Genomic DNA, 17,837 nt, shown 5'->3' on the forward strand with positions numbered 1-17,837 from the left:
GTTTGTGTTAAAGCTCCAGTGTATTGGTTTTCACAGAATTAGTGTTCCCTGGATTTTAATGTGCTTCTATTTAAACAAATAAAATGTTTGTTTATCTTGCTTCTGTCTGTGTTCTCTTGGATGTAGAAGCAGGGTGCCATTTCCCCACCTCAATTTTCTCTGCTCACTCCTCTACCAAGTCTCCATTTCCACAGTCCATTCCTCATGTTGTAACTTCCTTTGTGCCAGCCTTTCTTCCTATCCTTGTCCTTCTTCCTCTTTGTTGCCTGTCTCTCTTTGTCCTTGTTTAAATTTAAATTTGGACATACAGCAGGGTAACAGGCCATTTTGGCCCATGAGTACGGCCCAGTTTGCACCAACTTAACCTACAACCATGGTACATTCAGAATGATGGGAGAAAACCAGAGTCCTGGGGGAAGGCCCACACAGAGAATGTATGAACTCCTTACAGACAGCACGGGTCCCAGTCCTGATCACTGGCAGTGTAAAGGTGTTGCACTGACCGCTACATCAACCGTGCTGCCTTTGGTGCCATGATGTTTTTGAATCTTTCACCATTTATTCTTCTAATCCACCTTCTACTCTTTCTTATTCTCTCCCATCACTACTTCCTTTCCCTGCTTGTACCCGTTTCTTTAATTTACCTGCCATCTCCTCCTCCTCTCTCTCCTTGACCCTTCTCTCTCTGTCCTCTCCCTCACCCTCTGTGCCCCCTCTCAAAATGGCTCTCCTTCTCCTCTCTTGTCCCCTCCCTCTCCTTGTTCCATCTCTCTCATTCATTCCCTTTACCTCTCCTTGTACTCTCTCACACATTTCCCCCCCATAACTCTTGTTTTCTATCTCCTTGTCCCCTCTCCTTGCCCTGCCCCTCTCGCTCTCGTTCCCCCAATCATCCCCTCTCTCCTGTCCCGTCTCTCTCCATGTTCTCTTTCTTCCCCCACCCCCCCTCTCTCTCTCTCCTTTTACCCTCACAGTGTACAAATGTGTTTTTCTTTCTCTTTAGCTTTTTATCATTGAAGTGAGGGGACACAGTTTGATCAACATGCTGGTCAGGATGTCTGGTGTAATGGAGCTTCTTATTTTCTCAGCTGGTATTAATCAAATATTGCAGATTTTGAATATATGGGTCAGTACTTCCTCCATGTCATTCCGTTTCTGGATTTGCCAAGTGTAGGGACTGCTATCCAGCTGCCAACAGTACAATGGGGGCTCTTTAGAACATTATAGTACTGAAACAAGCCCCTTAGGCCTTTCTAATCTATGCTGAGTCCCACTGACCTGCACCCAGTCTATACCTCTCCCGTCTGTGTACCTGTCCAAATTCTTCTTAAATGTTAAATTTAAGCCTGCATTCACCACTTCAGCTGGCAGTTTGTTCCACACTCCCACCACTTTCTGTGTGAAGTTCCCTAAACCTTTCCCCTTTCACCCTTAACCCATGTTCTCTGGTTTGTATTTCACCTACCCTCAATGGAAAAAGCCTATCTGCATTTACTGCAGATACATACATACATCATGGCACCAAAGACACCAGGATTGATGTAGCGGTCAGTGCAACACCTTTACACTGCCAGTGATCAGGACCGAGACCCGTGCTGTCTGTAAGGAGTTCATACATTCTCTGTGTGGGCTTTCCCCCAGGAGTCTGGTTTCCTCCCATCATTCTGAATGTACCATGGTTGTAGGTTAAGTTGGTGTAAACTGAGCCGTACTCATGGGCCAAAATGGCCTGTTACCCTGCTGTATGTCTAAATTTAAATTTAAACCAGGACAAAAAGAGAGAGACAGGCAGCAAAGAGGAAGAAGGACAAAGATAGGAAGAAAGGCTGGCACAAAGGAAGTTACAACACGAGGAATGGACTGTGGAAATGGAGACTTGGGAGAGGAGTGAACAGAGAAAGATTGAGGAGGGGAAATGGCACCCTGCTTCTATCCCCCTTATAATTTTAAATATCTCTATCAAATCTCCCCTCCTTCTTCTGTGGTCAAGGAATAAAGTCCTAACCTGTTTAACCTTTCCCTGTAACTCAGTTCCTGAAGTTCAGGCAATATCCTAGTAAATCTATGCCCTCTTTCAATCTTGTATCTTTCCTGTAGTTAGGTGACTAAAACTGCACCCAATACAGTACATTTCTGATTTTCAAAATGCTTGCGACCAGACCTTAATTGGTTAACTGAATTTTTTGGATAACTGAGAAATTGCTTTAAAGCAGCCAAGTAGCATCAACAAAATACCTGCTTCGGCCACCACTGATCCCCGACTCCTCCCCACCGCAGTCGCCGATCCCTGACACCTCCCCACCGCTGTCGCCGATCCCCGACACCTCCCCACCGCAGTTGCCGATCCCCGACACCTCCCCACCACAGTCACTGATCCTGCCCGGGAGCCCAAGGTCTCACCTCACCTTTAAGTGGTAGGAGATTGCACGTACAGTCCCAGGGATTGTCCTCCAGCAGAATTTCAGCGACCCCTGCTGAGGGTATTTGACAGAGAGGGCGGCTTGGGGGAGCAGAGAGAGAGTGCATCTCAGGGGAGTGAGAGTGGTGCGGGGAGAAAGTGCCGCACAGGGGAGTGACGAAAGAACGTGGCGTGGGGGAGTGGGGAGAGAGTGTGGCATGGGCAAGCAGGAAGAGAGCATGGCTCAGGGGAGCGGGAAGTGGGAGTGATATTATGCTACAGGTCTTAGATGCCTCTCCTCTCACAGTCAATGTGAAGGATGCCTTTGAAGGTCAATAGTTGTAGTGCCCAGAATGATTTGCAGCAAAATTTTGAAATAGTAGCATGTGCACCCACCACCCACCCCACCCCATTTCATGCCTTGAATTGCTTCACCTGGTTCTGAGTTCTTTTGTTACCAAACTAACACTAACAGCACATAAGACCCCCACATGAGCAACTTGGGTGAATTTTTTTCAACTTGTAATGTCCTGTTTCTGGCAAAAAAAAAATTCTGATAATTGAGAATCTTGGTAAAATTGTTTTTGGATAATTGGAAACTTACTGGCCTTATCAATGTCTTGTACAACTTTACCATAACATCCCAACTCATACACTCAACACTATGATTTATGAAGGCTATTATGCCAAAAGCTCTCCTAGAACAACCCAATCCACCTGTATTCCCAGGTCTCTCTGTTTCTCTACACTCCTCAGTGCCCAACCATTCACTGTGTATGTCCTTTCTTGGTTTATCCTTCGAAAATGCAACAACTCACACTTGTCTGCATTAAATTCCATCTGACATTTTTCAGCCCATTTTTCCAGCCGGTCCAGATCCCTCCGCAAGCTTTGAAAACCTTTTTCGCTGTCCACAACACCTCCAATCTTAGTGTCATCTGGAAATGTGCTGATACAATTTACCACATTATCATCCAGATCATTGATATAGATGACAAGCAACAATGGTCCCAGCACCAATCCCTGAAACACAACACTAGTCACAGGCTACTCTCTCTGGTTTCTCCTGTCCAGCCATTGTCAATCCAGTTCACTACTTCACAATGAATACCTAGCACCTGAACCTTCTTGACTAACCTCCCATGTGTGACCTTGTCAAAGGCCTTACTAAAGTTCATAATATCCACAGCCTTTCCTTCATCAACTTTCCTGGTAATCTCTTCAAAAAACTCAATAAGATTGGTTAAACGTGACCCCTACCTCGGACAAAGCCATGTTGTCTATCCCAAATCATTTTCTGGCTATCCCAGTAATTGTATATCTGATCTCTCAGTACACTTTCCAATAATTTATCTACTACTGATGTCAGGCTCACTGGCCTACAATTTCTTAAACAATGAAACAAAAGCTAACCTCCAATTCTCTGGCACCACACCCATGGCTATTGACATTTTAAATATTTCTGCCAGATCCCCTGCAATTTTTAACCTCCCTCAAGTCATGAGGGAATATCTTGTCAGACCCTGTGGATTTATCCACACTTATTGCTTTAAGACACCAAGCACTTCTTCCTCTTTAATCTATGTAGGATCCATGACCTCACTGTTTGTTTTCCTTACTTCCCATAACTCAGTCCTCATTTCCTGAGTGAATACTGATGAAAAAAAATACATTTAAGACCTTCCCATCTCTTTGGTTCCATACATAGCCGACCACTCTGATCTTCAAGGGGACCAATTTTGTCCCTTTCTACCTTTTGTTCTTAATATACCTGTAGAAACCCATAGGATTTGATATGCCATAGTCATGGGCCAGTTAAGTGTTATACTAATACTGGGCTTTTACTAACAGACTATAACCACCACTAACCTGGTCAGTGGGAAAGCATCTCCACCTGTTATACCAGTAGGGTGGAGTATCTTAGCCATAGCCAATAGCAAGCAGTCAGTATAATATGCCCCTCCCCATTACATCATCACATTTGCTCCCCACAAAAATTGACCAATTTTAATAAAATACAATATTGGCAAAAGTAAAACAAATTACAAAAGATTGCAAATAGAATTAATAGGAACATACAGCAGACAGGAAAAAAAAGCAGGCTGCAAGCCTGAGATAATACAGGGTGACTACACTCACTGTAATTATGGCTAAGATTAGAAATGGTCATAACAGAACTTCTAAGGAGGCTTTGAGATTCATGTTGATCTTCATAAGGGTACAGATGGAGGAGACTTATCTCTAACCAAAGGACTTCTGTCGCCAGGTGAGGAAGGGAGTGGAGAGTGCAAGGAAACATTCTCATGAATAGGGTATTGTTCCTTGAGACGGGAAGGGTAGAGGAGGAGTCAGGTCAGTGGAAGAGCTAGCAGGCTATAGACCAGGCAAGGCTAAATCCATAAGGGAAACAGTGACCATCCTTCCATCATTAAAAATAACATGAGCATATTGCAATTAGGATGAGGCAGCTGAACACACACTACAAGCGGGTCAGCTTAACTGGGCCTAACATGTTTCTTAATAAAACATCTCCGGGCTTAAATAGCCAAGTCGGCAAGGTTGATGCAGTTTTTGATTTTCTAGTGAAAACAAAAGACACTGGTGAGGGGTCTCATTGGTAGCTGGACAAAGCCGTGTACAGATTGAGTTTAATGCTTTTGGCAGCACATCTTGCCAGCTGCTGGTGGTGAGACCTTTTGATTTTAGTGCAAGAGTGTTGGCTTTCAGATTGTACTGTTACTGTGCTCCACTTGACCATTACCCAATGGGTTATAGCTTGTAGAATGACCAGTAGCTATCCTCCTATCAAGAAGGCATTGCTTAAATTCAGAACTCATGAAAGTTGACCCTCTGTCACTATGAATGAAGTTAGGATAACCAAAAATACTAAAAATAATATCAAGACATTTAATAACAGAACAAGCAGAAATGTCAGCACATGGCATAGAGAAGGGAAAATGAGAGAATTCATCAATGATGTTAAGGAATTAGGAATTCTTAGTATTTGAGGGTAGTGGTCCTTTAAAATCCATGCTGAGGTGTTCGAAAGGTCTAGATGCCTTAAATCAATGTGGAAGCAGAAGGCTTGTAATAGTGTGGTTTACACTCCACACAGACGGGGCACTCGTTAGTCAGTTTCTTGAAGTCTTGCAAACAAAGTGTTTTGTGGCATATTATGATAGGTTCTGAGGTGATTCAGTGCATTCTGGTAGACAGCTGTTTCCCTAATCACTGAGTAGGGTACTTCTCCGAGGAGAAGGTCTATTTATGCTGCGTCTTGCACAACATTGTTCACTTGCATGAATGCTTCAAAACACTGGAGCTAGTGGTGAAATATTTCTCCAGCTCAGGTGGCATCTTGATCTATTTCGAGGATTCCATGATTTAGGGAAGTATCCATGATTGAGAGTCTGTTAATAAAATTAATATGCCATAGACCTGGACCAGTCAAGTGTTATACTAATACTTGTGTGACAGAATATAGATATGTTTTTGGGAGATAAATTGGGGAAGGGTTTGTTAGGGTAGGTCACATACAAACACTTTAAAACAGATCTTATTTAAAATAATGGAGCTCTGCTAATGCTGGACATGTTGGGGCCTCAGAGCCTTTGCAAAAGCTTTGGAAAGTGACAAGAGACTTCACTAATGGATTGTTATTTACAAAAAGGTAACATGAAAGAGCTTGTCAGATCCACAGACAGTCAGGAGGGGAACTTGCTGTTCTAAGAGTGTCAAGTGGTTTTTAAGCAGAGAGAGTCAAACAGGATTTTTTGCTGGTTGAGAGAGAAAAGAGAAATACACACAGATACAGTTGCGAATTGGAACTGCAGCTGGGATTGGAACAGGACAAGCTTGTGGGAAACCCCATTTGGAGGATGGGTTGTGAATGGTTAGTTCAGCCTGGTCAAAGCCCTTGTGGTTCATGCAATAGGAGAGGACTGGATGTCTAATGTTTTACTTGAAATAGGAGAAACAAAAAGGCACTCTGGTGACCTGAGAGAAAGAGGTTGTCACCTGGAGAACCCTGACGGGGCAAGTATCTTCGACAAGACGCTGAAGTGCCTGAGTGTCCATCATATAATAAATCACTCTCTGAAAACTGACAAGAACTTTCGTGAGTGGTGACCATATACCTTTCAAGCACCAAAGCCTGGTGAACTTTATAGATGTTAAATTCTGTGTACAATATCAGAATTGCCTGCAACCAGTGAACTTGGAGGAATGAGAAGACAGATTGGACTGTGAACCAAAGAACGTTTCTGAACTTATACACACATTTCATACACGTGCTCTTAGAATTAGAAGGGGGTTAAGTTAGGTTAGTTAAGTCAATAGTGATAAGTTAAAGTGAGATTCTCTTTTCATGTTTAAAGATAATTAAACACAACCATTACCTACAGAGCTGTAGAGCAAGAGTAAAGAGGAACTGAAGGTTATTTCTAAGGTGTTAAAGATGATTGAAGCCAAGATCTGGATGAAGAAAATACAAACACAGAGGATTATAGTGAAATATATAGTTGAGGGAAAATGTGTTGTGAAAGATAGATAATTTTCCAGAGGATAGATCTGTTGAATTGCAATTGGAGTTGGAGAAATTGAGGGTGGAAGAGGAAAGAGAAAAATTGAATTTTGAGTTGCAGAGACAACAATATGAGGCTGAAAAATAGATATATTAGGCAGAGGAAGCTGAAAAACAGAGGAAATATGTACTGAGCCCCGATCTGAAGTTTTGCACCTACCCTTAATCTAACTGTGCTTCGAGCAATAAAGCCCCATCATTCATATCCCCTTGCAATAACACATGTCTCACTCTTGGCAACATTGTCGTCATTCTTCTCTGCACACTCCAGCCTGACGAGATCTTTTCTGCAGCACGTCAGGTCAAGTTTAATGTCATCTGATTGTACAAGTACAACCTGATGAAACAGCGTTCTACGGTCTGTGGTGCAAAACACACAAGGCACACAATGAGGCAGATCGCATGGATAGACAAAAAATACATATGTGGGACAAGAATTCTATCTATAAAAATAAATAACTAAATATTGTTTTTTACCTATGAGAATCTCAGATGGTTAGTGTGCACAGTTCCTTTAGTCGTTCAGCATTCTCACTGCCCATGGGAAGAAGGTGTTCCTTAGCCTAGTGGTGCTGGCTTTGATACTCCTGCAGTTTAAACTTGACAGGAGCAGCTAAAATATGCTGTGTGCAGGGTGGAAGGGATCATCAGTGATTTTGTGCCACCTCTTCAGACCATCCCAGTAGATCACGTTAGTGTGAGGGATGGGGGGAACACACAAGTGATCGTTTCTGCCACTTTTAAGGTCCTGTGGATTAACCTCCATTCCATTTCTATGCAGCAACCATACCACACTGTGATGAAGCTGGCCAGGACACACTCGATAGAGCTCCTGTAGAAGGTTGACATAATGGTGGCCGGAGGCCTTGCCTGCTTTAGAATTCTCAGAAAGTGCAGTCGCTGTTGCACCTCACGGCCAAGTAAAGACATGATGAGTGTCCAATTTAGGTCATTAGTTAAGTGAACTCCAAGGAACTTGGTGTTCGCCACTCTGTCTACTACAGAGTTGTTGATGTAGTGAAGGGTGGTTTTTCCTGGTTCTCCTGAAATACATGATCATCTCCTTTGTCTTGTCCACGTTGAGACTCAAACCATTTCATGAGAGTTTCCTCCTCTTCTCCGTAGTGTTACAAGAGGTAAACTTTAATTCAAAATTCCGCCCCCCCCCCCCCCACCTTTTATAATATTGCCCACTGGTTACTATGCAAATTTATATTACGGCATAAAACTAATAAATTCCACAGCCTAAATATAACATATGTAATTAAAGTCTAAGTTATATTTCCAACCAGCCCACAGAAAAAACTTAGACACAATACAAAGACAAAACAAACAAGACTCACAAAACTTCAAACTCAACCGAAGCAAAGCTCAGAAACTAAATTTAGTTTTTTTGGTAAACTGAAGCCAAAAGATCTTAGAGGGCACAAAATTCGAAGTATTACTTGCAGAGAGAGGAACCACAGGCTTGGTCCGGATCCTTCTGGCTGCCTTTGAAATGATTCATCCTTTTTGAAATCCCAACATTCTAAACTGTCCTGCAGACCATGACCATGTCTGGGCCTTTTTCCACTCCACAACAACACCCAGTGGTGGTTTATTGTCCAAGTCCAGAATTTTTTTTCTTTTTCAATTCCTTCAGAGTCTGTCTCCCACTCTCTCAAGCAGTCCACCTTCACCTTGGCTCTGGCCCTCTAAGCCAAACTGTCACTTTTTAACATAAAACCACACAACACATAGGCCAATACACAACACAGAACTCTGTAACAGTGGCGTGATTTATAATTATTGCTGATGAGGCCAACGACTGCTGTGTTGTCTGCAAACTTGATGACACTGTTGGAGCTGGATCTGGGGATTCAAATATGGGTCAGTCGCGTGAACAGGAGTGGGCTGAGCACACAGCCCTGAGGTGAAAAATATCATAACTAATGTCCACATCTCAAAGTCATTGCAATTTTCAGTCTAGGGTTTCACAATCCTTCAATTTCACTAATTAAGCTCAGTGTCACGGAGCAATTTAATGTGGCTGATGTAATCCATTCATTATATTATTGAAATGGTCTATTTTTAACTCTATTGAAACCTCACAGTCCCTGTGGAAATCCCACATAGTATAAATACTCCAAAACAGTTCATCTAGAAAGTTTGATTCAGAGTAATTGCCCGCAGAATAAAGGGCAGAAAATGCTGGAAACATATTACGAGGTCGAGAAGATATTGTATGTTATCATTTCCGTCATTGGAGTTCCTGGTAAGTGAGTGGGACAATTTCAGTTCTGTAACTGTGCGCTTCCCGGACCTGATCGACTGATATTCATGTCACATAGCTTATTTCAACAGTTTGGAGTGGACCAAATTTCATAGGAGCAGATATAGGTTCTTCAGCTCAACGAGTCTGCCCCGCCATTCAATCATGAGCTCAGCCCCACTGCACAGCCTTCTCCCCATAACTTTTAACCTGTCTATTCAAGAACCTATCAATGTCTTCCTTACATACAAATCCAGTGACCTAACCTCCACAACTGCCTACGGCAACAAATTCCACAGATTTACTACCCTCTGACTGAAGAAATTCCTCTGCATCTCTGTTCTAAGCGGACGCCCTTCAATCCTGAATCCTTCAACTCTCCTTCCATGGGAAACAACTTTCTGCATCTCCTCTGTCCACGTCTTGCAACATTCAAAACGTTTCATCCATTCTCCTAAATTCCAATGATACAGGTCAAAACGGTCAAATGCTCCTCAGATGATCACTCTTCCATTCCTGGAATCATCCTTGTGAACCTCCTTTGAACCCTCTCCAATGTCAGCACATCCTTTCATAAGTAGGGAGCCCAAAACTTCGCACCATATTCCAAGCGGGGTCTCACCAGTGCCTTGTAAAGCCTCAACATCACATCCCGGCTCTTCTATTCTATTCCCCTCGGATCGAAAACAATAACCTGGGTTATTAATCCTGAAACATCACTGTATTTCTTTCCTCTTGCCAACAGACAAAACATCTCCTTTTTGTAGCAACACAAGAGAAACGTTGTGTCAAGAGGCACTGTGCATCGAGTTGTAACAGAGCTCGGGACAGGCAGCATTCAGAAAAGGTGTGCGGGGAGGGTTTGATATTGTGAAGTTGGATGTTTTTGAGTATCAGAGTGAAGACTTGATCCTGTGGTCACGGTGCACTCTGGATTCTGCCCCAGTTGGAAACCGCTGTCTGTCTGTGAACAATTGTGATAGATCCCGAGAACCAGTGGCTGGAGATTTGCAGGCGGGCGGTCTGGTGAAATGTGAATTAATCCATTCTGCTGTCAGATTCTAAGATGCTCTTGCCTTGTCTCTGCAACCTCCCTTGCCCCATAAGATGCTGTTTAAAGAAATCTGATAAAACACGTCTGGTCAGGGTTTTACTCAGTGAAATGGGCTTTTGCTGTTCACCCCACAGAAGTGCTTGAACCCTTCTCGCTGAAGCCAACACGAGGATCCGTGACCCACATGTCACATTTGTCACCCCTCACGTTCTTCAAAACTGGATTTTATGTGAAAATCCATCGGGTGTTCAAAATAGGAGAATGGGTTCAGTGATGAAGGGCTCAAGCTCAAAGCGTTGCTTAAGTATCATCTTTACTGTATAAAGTAGACTCTTTGACACCTGAGTTCCCCCCACGTTGTGTTTTTCCTTGTGTTCAATAATGCCAAATGTGCTTGATCTCACTTTCTCCAGTGAATGTGGTGGCAATTGTGATCCTATCCCGGGGAAAGTGCGGCCTTTCCACCTGCACCACTCGCTACCTGTTGGCCATGGCAGTGTCGGATCTACTGGTCATTATAATTGTGGTAATTTTCTACCGATTATATTATCATTATTTTCCGGTAAATTTCCAGAATAGCACCAACGTGTGCAAAGCCATTTATGCCCTGGCTTATGCAGCTGCCAACTGTTCTGTCTGGTTCACTGTTTCTTTCACTCTCGACCGTTTTGTGGCCATTTGCTGTCAGAAACTGAAGACCAAATATTGCACCAGGACCGTTGCGGCTTTTGTTGTAGTGACCACTGGCGTCCTGCTCTGTCTGAAAAACATTCCCTTCTACTTTGCCTATCAGCCAAGATGGATCATCAACAATGTACCGTGGCTCTGTGTACTGACAGACAGTTATTACACTGACCCAGGGTGGGTGGCATTTGACTGGCTCGATAAAGTTTTAACTCCGTTGGTTCCTTTCGCTGTAATTCTGCTGCTCAACGCTTTGACGATCCGGCACATTTTAGTGGCCAATCGTGTCCGGAAGGGGCTAAAGAATCAGAGCAAGGGGGAGAACCGCAATGACCCGGAGATGGAGAGCAGAAGGAGGTCTGTGGTTTTACTTTTCATGCTCTCCGCCAACTTCATCTTCCTGTGGCTGGTGTATGTGGTAGAATTCGCCTACTATCAGATTGCACGGAGAGGAATAGATCGGAATCATTGGGAAATCATCTTTCACGAAGCTGGATATTTACTGAGTAATTTCAGCTGCTGCACGAACGCATTTATTTATGCAGCGACTCAGTCCAAATTCAGGGGGCAGATCAAGATCGCGGTGAAATATCCAGTCAGCTCAATGCTTCAGTTCATGAATAAAGCGGCTCTTTGACTTGACCCAGCGGTGACCACATGACCCCATCCTGGTCTCCGCTTCCTGAAATTCACCCCAAAGTTCAGGTGCTTTCCTGGGTGGGACCATCAGCTCCGGACGTTTCCACGCTCACAATAACGCTCTCACCCTATTGCTTTCCAGATCGTGGCGAGGTTCAAGCCGTCTTTGCCAAAATGACAATCATCTCCCTTCTCCGACGGCTAAAGGAACCCTTAACCCCTGACCTTTCAAATGCCACCCTCTACCCGAGTCTCCCATGGTCATTGAGAAGCTGTGGGGAATGATAGCGACATTCGACTACCGTCAGTCGGCGTCTGTGACGCTCCACTCCTGATGTTTCAATGTCGATATTGCAGAGTAAAAAGAAATCGAGTCGGCCAGCTGGGCCCGCAACCCGGATCTGATTTTCAGTCACGGCCAACACACTCAAGCTTCAAATCCCACGTGGCTTAACAATTGTCTGTTTCTCTCAAACGTTGCTGCTTCTTCCAATTTCGCCTCCATGGTAACCATTACCATACATTCTATGAGAGGCTATTTACAGGCACCTTGATTTAAAATGTTTGCTTTGTTCAAAATTCCCCTAATTGCTGAACGATATCTTCCCTGTCTGGCAGGTCCTTGTATAACCATATAACAATTACAGCACGGAAACAGGCCTTTTTGTCATTTCTAGTCTACACCGAACCAAGTCCTCTCCTCTCGTCCCATCGACCAGCACCTTGCCCAGAACTCTCTATTCCCCTCCCATCCATATACCTATCCAATTTTCCTTAAATGACAAAATAGACCCTGCCGCCGCTACTACTCCCTGAAGCTCATTCCTCACAGCACCACTCTCTGAGAGAAGAATTTCCCTCTCATGATACTTCTAAACTTTTCCCCCCTTAACTCTTAACTCATGACGTCTTGTTTCAATCTCTCCCACTCTCAATGGAAAAAGCCTATCCACAACAATTCTATCTCATAATCTTAAATACCTCAATCAAATCCTCTCTCAACCTTCTGTGCTCCAAGGAATAAAGACCAAAGCTGTTCAATCTTTCTTTGCAATCTAGATTCTGAAACCAAGGTAACAATTTCATAAATCTTCTCTGCACTTTTTCTACCTTGTTGATATCCTTCCTATAATTCGGTGACCAGAATTGCACACAGAATTCCAAATATGGCTTCACCAATCCCTTGAACAGTTTCAACATGACTTCACAATTCCTGTATTCTATGCTTTGATTTATATAGGCCAGCATACTAAAAGCCGCCTTCACCGCCCTATCTACAAGAGATTCTACTTTTAAGGAACGATAAGCCATTATTCCTAGATCTTTCTGCTTGACTGCATTTCTCAATGCCCTCCCAGTTACTATGTATATCCTGTGTTGATTATTCCTTACAAAATCAATCACTTCATATTTATCAGCATTAAACTCCATCTGCCATCTTTCAGCCCACTGTTCTAAGCAGCCCAAATCCCTCTGCAATCTTTTATAACCTTCTTCATTATCTACAATTCCACCTATTTTAGTTTCATCCACATATTTACCAATCCAATTTACCACCCCATCATCCAGATCATTCATGTAAATGACAAACATGAAGGGACCCAATAGAGATCTCTGAGGCACACCGCTTGTTACCGACCTCCAGTCTGACAAACAGTTATCCACTTGACTAGACTCTCTGGTGTGTTTCCATAAGATCCCATCATTCTTTTAAACCCCACAGAGTACATATCCAAGCTTTTATCCAACGACATTTATTGAGATGAGAGGCAATTCGGCGCCTGCCAAAATTTCCATTTCAATGACCATTCCCATACTGGTATAACCGTCCTGGCTTCACCCATTAAGAGCGTGGGTCCAAATGTAATATTGAGGAACAGCACATCACGTTTCCTGGTGGACACCCAATGCTATGAATATCCTTGGTCACCTATACTTTGGTCTGATTACACGATTCTGATCTATTTGCCTATTTGTTTTCTCTCTGTCTAAAATCCCATCACAGTTTTGTTTCCCTTTACCCAGCTCTCCTCATTTGCGACCATCTGTCTACCACGCTATGGTCGTTTATCCCTTCCCAGCTTCTCACCCCAATGTGAATGCTGGTGCAACGAGCTACAATGTGTCTGCATATTGTTTTTTCCTGATCTCCTCTCCCCAGCCTCATTCTCTGGCGATCACCAGTGTTTGTCATCCCTCCTTCATGTTAATGAATCCGTGATCGTTTTGATATGACGTGAGTTTCCCCGCAAAAAAAAGATATATTTCCAATCACCTCGTTTGTCTTTCGCTGCTTATTCCTGATAAACCAAATACCAATGATCTCTCCAAACATTTTGTATCATGTAGGTTTATATGTTGTTAACCATGTGCTCTTCAGCTGACTGACGGAACCCATCTTTCTTGTCAGGATGATTTGTTATTTGCTGAGGTCTTAGCGAGTGATCTGCCACTGATCATCTGCTGTCTGTCTCTTGGATTGCTTTGTCAGCTCACTTCAGATGGTCCCATCTTCAAACCACTGGATGCCCCCTTGAATATGCCGAGTGCCTGGCTTTGAGTGGTGATGTTCAGCCTCAGGCTGATTCTGGTTTTTGGCCACATTATGGTCATTCTTACCAGGGTATCCTGAACATCACCATTAATCTTCTTCACACGAAGAATTCTGACATTGTAGGGTCAAGGATCACATTCTGCTGGAGATGTCATGGAGTAAAAACTATAACTAATAAAAAAAAATACCTTCGAGGATAAAAAAAAAAGCGGGCTGTCTTAAACAGCAGTTCCTCACAAAAATGTTTGTTGAGGAATGTTGGTCTTCATGTCATGATGATGTTAGTCCAGATATGCTCTCCAGCATCTTAAACCTTATCCATGTAGGAAAGGTTCACTGGATTGAGTCGTGGGACATTAGGACATCCGCCCTACCTGATGTGTTAATGGTGTTCTGTATCAGGCAGCCATGGACTGTTTGACCTGCTAAATTTATATGTGATCAATTTGTTGCCAGAAACTCAAAACAAAATATTGCACTGGGAGAACTGTGGCTGTGGTTCTGACATCAACAGGCATTCTGCTCTTGAATAAAACAAGTCACTCAATTTAACACCAACCATAATTATCAGCAATACACCGTGGTTCGTTAAAATTTAACCAGGTTATTTTAGTGATCCGAGGTGGGTGGATTTGATTGGTTCGATACTGTATCACTCATCCCGCTGCTGCTGAATGCCCTGACACAGTGTAGTGGTCGGTCAAGGTGCTGCGGGTTGGGTTGTAGAGCGAAGGGAGAGCCAGAGATGCTGAGCTGGAGGGAGGTCTGTGGTTTTACTCTTCACCATCTCCTGTTCCTGAGGTGTGACAGAGTATATCGACATGTTTTTGGGAGATAATTTGGGAAAGGTTTGTTAGAGTTGGCCATTATAAACACTTTAAAACAGATCTGATTTGAAATACTGGACCTCTGCTAATACTAGACATATGGGCTCCACAGCATTTGCAAGAGCTTTGGGAAGTGCCCAAGAGACTTCACTAATGGATTGTTGGTTATGAAAAGGCAACAGATGAAAGATCTTGTTGAAGCCACCTTCTATCTGGGAAGGAACTTGCTGTTCTAAGAGGGTCATGTGGTTTTGCAAGCAGAGGATTAAAGTTGAGGGAAAATGTGTTGAGAAAGATAGATAATTTTCCAGAGGATAGATCTGTTGAATTGCAATTGGAGTTGGAGAAATTGAGAGTGGAAGAGGAAAGAGAGAAATGGAATTTTGAGTTGCAGAGACAACAATATGAGGCTGAAAAACAGAGGAAATAGGTACTGAGCCCCGATCTGAAGCTTTGCACGTACCGTTAATCTACCTGTGCTTCGAGCAATAAAGCCCCATCATTTATATCCCCTTGCAATAACACATATCTCCCTCTTGGCAACATTGTCGTCATTCTTCTCTGCACACTCAAGCCTGACGAGATCTTTACTGCAGAAAGTCAAGTTTAATGTCATCTGATTGTACAAGTACTGCCTGATGAAACAGCGTTCTCCGGTCCGCAGTGCAAAACACACAAGGCACACAATGAGGCAGATCGCATGGATAGATAAAAAATACATATGTGGTACAAGAATTCTATCTATAAAAATAAATAACTAAATATTGTTTTTTCCCTATGAGAATCTCAGATGGTTAGTGTGCGCAGTTCCTTTAGTCGCTCAGCATTCTCACTGCCCATGGGAAGGTGTTCCTTAGCCTAGTGGTTCTGGCTTTGATACTCCTGTAGATTTTCCTTGATATGAGCAGCTAAAATATGATGTGTGCAGGGTGGAAGGGATCCTCAGTGATTTTGTGCCCCCTCTTCATATCATCCCGGTAGATCATGTCAGTGTGGGGGATGGGGGAACACACAAGTGATCGTTTCTGCCACTTTTAAGGTCCTGTGGATTAACCTCCATTCCATTTCTCTGCAGCAACCGTACCACACTGTGATGCAGCTGGCCAGGACACACTCAATAGAGCTCCTGTAGAAGGTTGACATAATGGTGGCTGGTAGCCTTGCCTGCTTCAGAATTCTCAGAAAGTGCAGTCGCTGTTGCACCTCCCGATATGGTGAGTGTCCAAGTTAGGTCATTAGTTAAGTGAAGTCCAAGGAACTTGGTGATTGCCACTCTGTCTACTACAGAGTTGTTGATGTAGTGAAGGGTGGTTGATCTTGGTTCTCCTGAAATACACACTCATCTCCTTTGTCTTGTCTGCATTGAGACTCGAACCATTTCACGAGAGTTTCCACCTCTTCTCTGTAGTGTTACAAGATCAAACCAGCAACCACAAAGAAGGTATATCACACAGGAGTAAAGATGAACAATTACTTTATTATCAAAATTTCACTTTCAAATTTTAATTCAAAATCCCCCCCCCCCCCTTTTATAGCATTGCCCACTGGTCACTATGCAAATTTCTATTACAGTGTAAAACTACTAAATTCCCCAGCCTAAATAAAGTCTAAGTTATATTTCCAACCAGCCCACAGATAAAACTTAGACACAATACAAAGACAAAACACACACAAGACTCACAAAACTTTGAACTCAACCGAAGCAAAGATCATAAACAAAATTCAATTTGTTTGGTAAACTGAAGCCAAAAGATCTAACAGAGAGGGAGATAGAGAGAGAGAGAGAGAGCACAAATTCGAAGTGTTGCTTGCAGAGTGTTATAGATAGAGAATTTGGGTTAAAAAGGGTTTACGTTAAAATGTGATGATTAGTCATAAAAGGGGGCTAACCACTAGAGTTTAGCTGGAAAATGTTACAACAGACTTGCAACAGATTTAACTACAGAGAGACATGCAGGAGCCAAAGATTGATAAAGAGTGAAAAACAGAATTTGGTGTGAGCAGAGGTCATGAAGGATCGTGGTGTGCGTGACTATCAGTAATCAGGATGATTCTGCAAAAACTAACCAATTGAAGCAGTGTAGTGGAGATGCCGAAGGACAAGCAAATTGTATAAAAAACAATGCACTGTATGTATCGGGGCTTGACTTGGCAAGAAGCCGGTTGAGTCCAACTCTGCAGACTTGTGAATAAAGCTTGTCGTGTCACCGATCTTAAAGAGACTCATTTGTGAGAATTTGTGTTTCTGACACAGAGAGAGGAACCACGGGCTTGGTCTGGATCCTTCTGGCTGCCTTTGGAATGATTCATCCTTTTTGAAATCCCAACATTCTAAACTGTCCTGCAGACCATGGCCATGTCTGGGCATTTTTCCAATCCACAACACCACCCAGTGGTGGTTTATTGTCCAAGTCCAGAAATTTTTTTCTTTTTCAATTCCTTCAGAGTCTGTCTCCCACTCTCTCAAGCACTCCACCTTCACCTTGGCTCTGGCCCTCTAAGCCAAACTGTCACTTTTTAACATAAAACCACACAACACATAGGCCAATACACAACACCTAGGCCAATACACAACACAGAACTCTGTAACAGTGGCGCGATTTATAATTATTGCTGATGAGGCCAACGACTGCTGTGTTGTCTGCAAACTTGATGACACTGTTGGAGCTGGATCTGGGGATTCAAATATGGGTCAGTCGCGTGAACAGGAGTGGGCTGAGCACACAGCCCAGAGGTGAAAAATATCGTAACTAATGTCCCCATCTCAAAGTCATTGCAATTGTCAGTCTAGGGTTTCACAATCCTTCAATTTCACTAATTAAGCTCAGTGTCACGGAGCAATTTAATG

At 43.1% G+C, this 17,837-nt stretch overlaps 2 protein-coding genes across 4 annotated transcripts in view; both read left to right on the forward strand.

Moving 5' to 3' along the window:
- Positions 1 to 17,837, forward strand: part of rec8b (REC8 meiotic recombination protein b) — a 139,819-nt gene that overhangs the window by 81,887 nt on the left and 40,095 nt on the right. For all 3 annotated transcript variants that reach the window (XR_011347731.1, XR_011347732.1, XR_011347733.1), the window contains exon 20: positions 16,065 to 16,203. The gene's annotated coding sequence lies outside the window, so the exon portion shown is untranslated. The remainder of the gene's footprint in view (positions 1 to 16,064; positions 16,204 to 17,837) is intronic.
- On the forward strand, positions 9,168 to 11,606 carry LOC138748693 (probable G-protein coupled receptor 139). The gene is made up of 2 exons (XM_069909305.1): positions 9,168 to 9,234; positions 10,699 to 11,606. Exons 1-2 carry the CDS (start codon positions 9,168 to 9,170, stop codon positions 11,604 to 11,606), a joined length of 975 nt encoding a protein of 324 aa, XP_069765406.1.

Source organism: Narcine bancroftii, chromosome 13 (assembly GCF_036971445.1).
Source record: "Narcine bancroftii isolate sNarBan1 chromosome 13, sNarBan1.hap1, whole genome shotgun sequence".
Classification (NCBI taxonomy): Eukaryota; Metazoa; Chordata; class Chondrichthyes; order Torpediniformes; family Narcinidae; genus Narcine; species Narcine bancroftii.

Coding starts and splice junctions, on each gene's coding strand:
- LOC138748693 (XM_069909305.1), top strand. CDS start 9,168: ATGCTGGAAACATATTACGAGGTCGAGAAGATATTGTATGTTATCATT. Junction 9,235..10,698: donor TTCCGTCATTGGAGTTCCTG/GTAAGTGAGTGG, acceptor CACTTTCTCCAG/TGAATGTGGTGGCAATTGTG.